General features: G+C 33.0%; 1 protein-coding gene across 1 annotated transcript; it reads left to right on the top strand.

Moving 5' to 3' along the window:
- The first annotated feature begins 7,741 nt into the window (after positions 1–7,741).
- Positions 7,742–9,765, top strand: LOC110873475 (serine/threonine-protein kinase OXI1). Its single transcript, XM_022122415.2, has 2 exons — positions 7,742–8,345; positions 8,820–9,765. The coding sequence occupies exons 1-2, from the start codon at positions 7,999–8,001 to the stop codon at positions 9,610–9,612; spliced, it is 1,140 nt and encodes a 379-aa protein (XP_021978107.1). The 5' UTR covers positions 7,742–7,998; the 3' UTR covers positions 9,613–9,765.
- Positions 9,766–10,056: the final 291 nt, after the last annotated feature.

Raw genomic sequence — 10,056 nt, 5'->3', positions numbered from 1 at the left:
GCAAACTTTTTTAACCTAAAACGTAAAAACGTGAAGCGTAAAACATAAAAAGTTGTACGTAAAATGTAAAACGTAAAAAGTTTAACGTAAACTTTTAAACGTAAAATGTAATCTTTTTAATTTTAAACGTAAAAACGTTAAACGTAAAATGTAAAAAATTTTACGTAAAACGTTAAAAGGTTTACGCAACACGTAAAAAGTTTTTTGGCGGTCGTAAAACGTAAAAAAGTTTTATGTAAAACGTAAAAAAGTTTTACGTAAAACGTAAAAAGTTTTACCTAAAACGTAAAAAACGCAAAAAGTTTACATAAAACGTAAAAACTGTTACGTAAAAAAACGTGTAAAAAACGGCGTTAAAAACGTAAATTACGTTAACGTAAAAACGGCGCGTTGAAAAAACGGCGTTAATAAACGGCACGTAAAAAACGGCGTTAAAAAATTGGCGCGTAAAAATCTGCTTTAAAAAACGGCGCGTAAAAATGGTGTTAAAAAATTGGCGCGTAAAAAACGGCGTTAAAAAGTTGGCGCGTAAAAACGGGGCGTTGAAAAAACGGCGCGTAAAACAACGGCGTTAAAAAATTGGCGCGTAAAAAATAACGATGCTTGAAAAAACCCGGCGTAAAAACGGCGCGTCAAAAAAACGTAAAACTTAAAAAGTTTAACGTGAAACTTGAATTGTAAAAAGTATAAAAAAAAACTTTAAAAAATCTGAATTTTAAAATGTTTTTAATAAAAAAGTTATGTTTAAAAAATAAAAAGTAATATAATAATACAAAAAAAACTAATAAAAAACAATAAAGACAAAAAGACAAAATATAGTTATTTTACCAAATTACCATTTTGGATTATAATACTAAAGACATAATAAGACAAAAACCATTTAGTATTAATTTTTGTTAATTTTAATCTTATTCATCCATCTTGTTGATCTAAAGGCTAGAAAGTGGTTCTCATGGTTCTTACAAGTAGAGGTGGTTTTCATTTTAGCGATCCCCTATATATATATATATATATATATATATATATATATATATATATATATATATATATATATTATTAATATTTTTATTATTAGTTTTTACCATTAGTATTATTATTATTATTATTATTATTATTATTATTATTATTATTATTATTATTATTATTGGTTTTAATAACTCACTCACGGGCGACACCACTACTGCCATAGCTGCCGCCGTGACTACCGTCGTCGCCGCCACCACCACCACCTCCCACCTCCGCCCCAGCTGTCTCCCGCCACCACCCACCTCCACCCCATTCGTCACCCACCTCCGCCACTACTAACCGTCACCCACCATCCACACATCCGCCCCCGTCGTCACTTGCCACCACCCACCACCCCCGACACCACCACGCCACAGCTGCCACCCACCCCGCCCCCATCGTCAGCCGCCACCCACCCCGCCCCCACCGTCAGCCGCCACCCACCTTCACCACTGACCACTACCGTCCCCGTCACCCACCACCATTGTCGTCGCCACCACCTACCTCTGCCCACGCCACCACCCACGGCCGTCACCCACCGCCAACACCTCTGACCATCGCTACCATTGCCACCTATCACCACCCACCACCACCGACTACCGTCACTCATCATCGATTTTATTCCTTCGTCTATTCTTTCCTACCAAACAACACAAAGTAATGATTCATTTAATTCTCACATGGTAACCAAACAAGACATGAAATGGTAATGATCCATTCCATTACATCGTCCATTCCATTACCTCGTATATTCCATTCACCCGTCTATTCCATTACGCCATACCAAACAGACCCTATACAATTTGGTAGGATTCGTTGGATCAATTTGAATTTAAAAATTTTCAACTCACTTGACTTCGGATTTAAAAATTTTTGGTTTCTTATTATTATATATATTTTTCTATAGCTACGAAGGCGGCTTTGGCGGATCGAGGGGTTCATATTAGGGGTACAACATGCAGCCTTTGCGGGTTTGAAAGAGAATCAGTACAACACTTGATGGCAACCTGCATTATGTCTAAAGCTATTTGGTGGCATATATTTTCATGGGTGAAGATACCATTCCCTTTGAATGCACAATCTTGCCAAGACTTGATGGGAATAATTCAACAACAATGTGAAAGTTCCAAATTGAAAAGAGTCATTGAGGTAGTCTTCTTTTCGACTATGTGGAGAATTTGGAGGTCGAGAAATGACATCGTGTTTAATATTTCTACTAGGTTAGAAACCCGTATATTATACGGGTTGAATAAATGTAATTTTATATATTAAATAATAAAAAGTTATATCTTTATGAAACTTAGGCCTGTAAACGAACCGAACGTTCATGAACTGTTCATGAACTTGTTCGGCGGGAAGTTCGTTTATGTTCGTTTATTTAATAAACGAACGAACTTGAACACACCTTGTGTTCGTTCATTTATGTTCGTGAACGTTCGCTTAATTTATGTTTGTGTATGTTCGTTTAATTTTTAGTAAATACATAAATATTTATATTTATATAAATATTAGGTTTTCTAACTACTTATATAAATATAACTAATTAGTATATCTATGAACCCTAATTTAGATGTGTTTTCGGATGAACTGTAATAAATTAGACTTGTTTGCTCAATCATGTTAATTTATGTTTTATGTTTATTCAAATATGTTGACTTAATTTTTTTTGTTTATGTTCGTTTGTGTCCGTTTATGTTCGTGAACTTTCATTTGGGCTATAAACGAACACAAACATGCCCGATTTCTTAATGAACGAACACGAACAAAAAAATGTGTTCGATTATATGTTCGTGTTCGTTCGGTTCATTTACAGAAACTCGTGTATTGTACGGGTTAAATAAATGTAATTTTATATATCAAATAATAAAAAAAGTTACATCTTTAAAAACCATGTGTATTACACAGAGTTGAATAAATCTAATTGTACATAGCAAATGATAAAAAAAAGAGTTATATCTTTAAAAACTTCGTGTATTACACAGGTTATATAAATGTAACTTTCTATAGTAAATAACAAAAGTTAAATTTTTTAAAAACCTCGCGTTTTACACGAGTTGAATAAATATAATTTTGTATACCAAATAATAAAAAAATTATATTTTTAATAAATTAGGATAACATTTAATATTAATTTATTATTTATATTTTAATATAAGATAAGTAGGAAAGAGAGGTATTTGTTTTAAAAAATATATTAAATTAACAATTTAGATTTGAGGATAATATTTTATTAAAGTATGATAAGATTTAATATTAATTTATTATTTAATATAAGATAAGTATATATATGAGGATGCCTTCAATGAATGACACGTGTTCAAAAGTTGGTTTCTTTTATTATAGTAGATAGATTAAAGGGTGAAATTACAGAGTGAACGCTACTGTATTTGTGAACTAAGTAAACAAATCCTTACCATTGATTTACATCGTCAAATCGTAAAAGATACTAGTGTATTTTCATTATCAAATCTTGGCCATTGATTTACACTTGTGTATTGATAATCAAGGACTAGGATTAATTCACTAGTATTCACTATTAAAGGGGTTGTTCACTAATGAATCTAATATATTAGGTATATCCTATATATTTACTATTTATTTAGTATTTTTTATAAAGTTTTGTATATTGCGCTTGTAAGAATTTACAAATATTTTTTTTGTGAATGTGATTTTATTTTATTTTTATTACTTTTTCGTGTTTTTAAAAGAATTAGTGCTTTATAACTTATAGTAACTTTCAAAAATGAATAAAATATGACTTTTTCAATTTATTTTATATATTTGTTAATTTATGATTTTTCTTTTAAATTCAAAATCCGGATTTTTTTACTGGATTTTTCAAAGAACCAGGTTCGGATAATCTGATCGGGATGCTATAGGATCGAGTTTTATTAACCTTCGAACTCGATAAAATCTGATCGAGGTTTTCGAAATCCATTTTTGCCATCGTTTGACTTATCTGGATAGGATAAAATCCGATTTGTGCCCCTCTATAAACAACTAAGGCGATATTCCATTCCGTTGGGACCAATGTGAGGTTGTCATGGTTTGTTTTAGTCCGAAAACTAGTATATTATTATTACATATAGCAGTTAAGCAACATTAGTAGATGAGTGTGTATGAAAGTCGTTCTTAACGTTTGAATACCATAAGATATGACATTATAAGAGAGTTGGGCATATCCAAAAGACGTATGATGTTGAAGACATAATGCAAGGTCATCACAAGGCAAGACCGTCAAGCTGTTATCGTTGGTTTTCGATAACTCGTGATAACTAGACGCCTAAAAAAGGGTCATGCAATCCTTAAGTTTAGTAGAACCAGCGACACATTAAGATCATTTTTAGACAAGCGGGGCATTTGGCCAAGTGTATGGCAAATGCACCCCTAGTAAAATAGGATAATATGGGACTCTTTGATTTAGAGAGTTTGATAACTTTATACACTTGTATTTAAAAAAAACTAGTTGATTTTCCGTTCGCGCGTTGCAGCGGGGACCCAATGACTGCAAAATGCGTGTCAGTAACGACAAGCAGATACCGAATATCAAAATAATAGGACCCACACGTCCTACACGTTGGAAATTCGGTTGTTTTCAGTTCACTTATTACGGTGCTAACACGTTAAAATATGGATGAGCTCGGTACCGGTAACGACACCGAAAGTAACGATCCGGAAAATCATCGAAATTAAGTACCAGCACCGAAAATGCTCAGTACAATACGGTATGTTATTTGAAATAGGACCCACACGTCCTACACGTTGGAAATTCGGTTGTTTTCAGTTCAGTTATTACAGTGCTAACACGTTAAAATATGGATGAGCTCGGTACCGGTAACGACACCGAAAGTACCGATCCAGAAAATCATCAAAATTAGGTACCAGCACCGAAAATGCTCGGTACAATACGGTATGGTATTTGAAGGTAAAAATTAATAAATACAGGTATGGTGCTAGACCATTGTCGAACCGAAAGTAACGATTCTGAAACGCCAAAAGGGGGGGTACCAAATTGGTACCGAAAATGATTTGGTATAGTAAATTTGGTACCGATACGATACCGGTTTGATTACAGGATTTGATACGATTTGCTCATCAATAATCTAAATATCTAAATAAATTTTACGTGCTACAATTCATTCATTACAGAAAAATACAAAAAATAAAGCAAAATAAGTTGTTGTGTATATAAAACCCCATTCAAACGAAATACAGTTTACGTACTGTGTGTATGAAAAGTAATCTAAACGATGCAATTACTTGCATTGCTACGTTGCTACAGGATTTGATGAGCTCGGTACCAACCGGTACCGAAAATACCATTACCGAAATCCCCAAAAGTGGGTACCGGTACCGAATATATCTGGTACGGTACGGTTCGGTACCGGTCGGTACTGATACACCACCGGTATTTGAGGGTAAAAACCGGTGAATTCCGTGCCGAACTGGTATCAAGAATACACCGGGTTTGGTAAATTTGATACTGGTACCGGTACTCGATACCATTTACTCGTCCCTTAGTGATGTTACTATTCATTCAATTCTATTTTTATTACAACAATTCATTCAATTCTAGTTTTATTAGGGTGAAAACCGGTGAATACCGTACCTAACCAATACCGAAAATACACTTAGTTTAGTAAATTTGATACGGGTACCGGTTTGCTCATCCCTTAGTGATGTTATTATTAATTCAATGCTATTTTTATTAATATATTTATTGAATTCTATTTTAATTATATTGTTACTATTCACTCAGTTCAAAATCTATACATATAATAAAGTAAATCATATGGGGGACACATGGCACTCTATAAGGTGATCTCAATAATTTTTTCCCGCTTAAATAAATAGATATAGATAACATTTATTAATAAGAGTTAAATAAAAAATATATTATTTTAATCCCTAAATTTTATCTTTTTATCATTTACCCTAAATAAATAGATTGGTTGCATAAAACAAACTTATAATAATAAAACGGTTTAATATACTTTTTGTAGTTTTTATTATTTTAATCAATTTATTCTATTATTCGCATAAAATAAACTATAATAATAAAACAGTTTAATATATTTTTTGTAATTTTTATTATTTTAATCAATTTATTCTATTAAGAACGCAAAATGAATTGGGTATTTTTCATAAGATTCAAATAAAGAACGGTTTAATATACTTTTTGTAGTTTTTATTATTTTAATCAATTTATTCTATTAATCGCATAAAACAAACTATAATAATAAAACAGTCTAATATACTTTTTGTAATTTTTATTATTTTAATCAATTTATTCTATTAAGAACGCAAAATGAATTGGATATTTTTCATAAGATTCAATTAAAGAATAATTTTTTGTTATTTAATATATAAAATTACATTTATTCAACCCGTGTAATACACGAGGCTTTTTAAAGATACAGTTTTTATTATTATTTGTTATACAAAATTACATTTATTCAATCCCTGTAATACACGTTGTTTTTAAAGATATAACATTTTTATTATTTGGTATATAAAATTAGATTTATTCAACATGTGCAATACAGAGGAGAATTTTAATGATATACAAAATTACATTTATTCAACTTATATAATACATAGGGTTTTTAAAGATATAACTTTTTTATAATTTGGTATATAAAATTACATTTATTCAATCCGTACACTACACAAGGTTATATAATAAAAGAAATAAAATGGGAACATTTTTCATTGGGTTGAGATGCATGTATTGATACCAAGACTTTTCTTTTCAATAAGTAACACACACAAAATACAAAATAGTAAAAGTGAGTAAAAAAATCAAAATAGTTGCATGTTTCTTTAGGGAATATTGGATTTCAATAATAACAACTATTCGTCGTTGGCCGCCAATAGTCTCAACTTAAAAAGTAACCACTGACAGTCCCAACTATTAACATATTGGCCTCCAATGGACCCTAACTAACAGAACCCTAACGTCGTTAGTCTCCGGTCGCCGAAAAAGCGTTTTTGGCCGGAAAACTCGATTTTTTGTCTCAAACCTCTTTGTAACCTTATTACTTATTTTAGGAACCTTTTTCTACTAAAAGCCCCAATTATTGAGGTCGCCGTAAATTCTTTCATCGCTAGAAAACTGCTTTTTGTCCGGAAAACTTAAGTTTTTGGCCAAAAACTCAACATTTTCGTCTCAAACCTTTTTGTAACCTTATATCAGACCTTTAAGAACCTTTTTCTGGCTAAAAACGCTTTTCCGGCGATCGAATACTAACAACGTTACGGTTCTGTTAGTCAGGTTCTATTGGAAGCTAATATGTTAATAGTTGGGACGACCAATGGTTATTTTTGAAATTGGAACTGATAGCGGCCAACGGCGAATAGTTGAGATTATTAAAATCTAATGTTCCTTTCTTTAGTTAACTTTTCCCAAGTTTTGTTGGTGTGAATTTTGATGACTTTATTTTTTTATTTTTAATTTTAGGATGTTTATCTCATGAAATTCATTGTTATTAGAAGTTTGTCCCATAAAATTCAATGTTATTAATGGCAACTTATGAATTTATCATGTATGTTCAATTAAAACTATCAAGAGTAGATTAAAAATAATATGTATTTACAAATAATAAATTATATCGTTTTCATTAATCAACCCGTGTAACACACGGGACCATAACCTAGTTTAATATATAGGAGAATATGTATAGACTAAAAGTTACTTTTATGGTCTCCTTCCAGAAACACATAAACCTTTTATTCACACTTTTATATTAGCCACTCAACGACTCATGTCCTGCCCAAAATTCCCTTCCAACTTTCCTTTCTCACACACACCAACTGTGTGTTCTGTTCTTATTTCTTATGCTTCCTCACCAAGAAAAACACCTCCTTACCCCTTCGTCACGCACCCTAACTACCAACAAATCCAATTCAATCACACAACTTTAAAACCCTAATTCAACCACACTACCATACCACAAATCACACACAAAGTAAACAACTACACCTCTAACCGCCATGGCCGACGATCAAATTCCGGCCATAAACCTCCAGGAATTAAAAGTCCTGTCGGTGCTAGGACGTGGTGGCAGAGGCGTCGTGTTCCTCGTCCGAAACAACTCATCCGGTGGCGAATTGCTCGCTTTGAAGACGATTTTACGAGACTCCATTGCGGATAAACCAAAGCAAATTTTGTTTGAGCAGGAGGTGTTGCGATTATCTCAACATCCATTGCTTCCGAAACTCCGTGGCGTTGTATCCACCGATAAAATCGTCGGTTACGCCATTGATTACTGTCCTGGACGTGATCTCAATCATCTCCAGAAGAAACAAACGGAGAAAATGTTCTCAGATAACGTAATCAGGTAGGGAAAATTGATGATTATATATTATTATTATTATTTTTGGTTCTTTTGCATGAAAAAGTAATTTTATTAATTTAAAATAAGTGTAGCTAATCGTAAATGATTTAGCTACCTATTACATAATCATTTTTAAAACATTCAGATGTTTAAAGTCTAAGAACTTCAGCCAGTCCTGGTCATGGTATTGGACCTGAAATACATTGAACCGGAGTTAAACCGGTGGCCCGGCGGTCGGACTGGTTTTTGAAAGGGTTGGACCGGTTTTTTATATATTTTTTCAGATTTAACCCTATTAATTTTTATAATATTTACGATACCTTCCGGTTCTTACGTTAGGTCTGACCGGTCGGACCACTGAACCGGTAAGAAGACCAGTTCGACGTCCGATCCGGTTCTGAAAACATAATCAATTTTAAAACATTCGGATGTTTAAACTCGAAGGCTTTAAATCGGATTCATCATTCATGGAAACAGGTTTTACGCGGCGGAGTTAGTGATTGCATTGGAGTATCTACACAATTTAGGCATTATCTACCGAGATCTGAAGCCTGAAAACGTGATGATACAGGAAAACGGTCACATTATGCTAATCGATTTCGATCTATCAACAAAACTATCACTAAAATCCCAATCGCAATCGCAAACTAAATCGACACAAACGGTTCAGTTAGTGAAATCCGAACCAAAAAAGTTAAAAAACACACATCAATTTTCATTTCTATGTTGTGGTCCAACGATTCCGTCGGAGGACTCCGTACATCCCGAGTCAGTTAACTCAGACCGAGTTAACTCAGTTTCAAAGTCAAACTCGTTCGTCGGAACAGAAGAGTATATAGCACCGGAAATGTTAACCGGGACCGGTCATGATTTTTCTCTAGACTGGTGGTGTTACGGCGTCGTTTTGCATGAAATGTTATACGGGAAAACTCCGTTTAAAGGAGCAAACAGAAAAGAGACGTTTCGGAATATTCTGTCAAAGATGCCGGAACTCGTGGGAGAACCGACGGCGTTAAGAGATTTGATTAGAAAACTGTTGGTGAAGGATCCGAAACGGAGAATATCGGTTGAGGAGATCAAGGGTCACGATTTCTTCTGGGGTGTTGACTGGGAGAGGGTTTTGGAGATCTGTAGACCACCGTTTGTTCCTGGACCGTCCGATGAGGAGGTGGGTATGGATGTAAATAGGATTGATATTGAGGCTTTTGTTGAAGGGGTGTTTAAAGGAGATGGTGACGTGCAAGAGGTCGATGAGTTTAAGAAATTTTGAAGAGGATTGAATTTGAAATAAGTTATATTTATTTTGTTCATAAATGCATATATTGTAAGTCAAAATCGAAGTTAAAGAGTAAATTAAGAAAGTACCAATTTTTTATAGTCAAAATCGAAGTTAAAGAATAAATTAAGAAAGTACCATTTTTTATAGCGTGTGTTTTTTATAGTCAAAATCGAAGTTAAAGAGTAAATTAAGAAAGTACCATTTTTTATAGTGTGTGTTATATCATGCTAGACGCAACAGAGCTATTTATGTGATGCGACAGAAAACACACTACGATAATTTAGATGTGAATATATCGTTTGAACTATTAAATTATACAGTATTATATAGATTTGAAGGTTTAATAAAATTTTATAAATAAAATAAATACAAAATCATACAAAATAGTCGGGTCAAATATAATATGTTTTTATGTTTATTATTGTATACGTTTTC

Source organism: Helianthus annuus, chromosome 8 (genome assembly GCF_002127325.2).
Source record: "Helianthus annuus cultivar XRQ/B chromosome 8, HanXRQr2.0-SUNRISE, whole genome shotgun sequence".
Taxonomy (NCBI): Eukaryota; Viridiplantae; Streptophyta; class Magnoliopsida; order Asterales; family Asteraceae; genus Helianthus; species Helianthus annuus.
Note: the sequence above shows the minus strand (reverse complement) of the source record. Positions and strands in the feature narration are given on the sequence as shown.

Coding starts and splice junctions, on each gene's coding strand:
- LOC110873475 (XM_022122415.2), top strand. CDS start 7,999: ATGGCCGACGATCAAATTCCGGCCATAAACCTCCAGGAATTAAAAGTC. Junction 8,346..8,819: donor TTCTCAGATAACGTAATCAG/GTAGGGAAAATT, acceptor TCATGGAAACAG/GTTTTACGCGGCGGAGTTAG.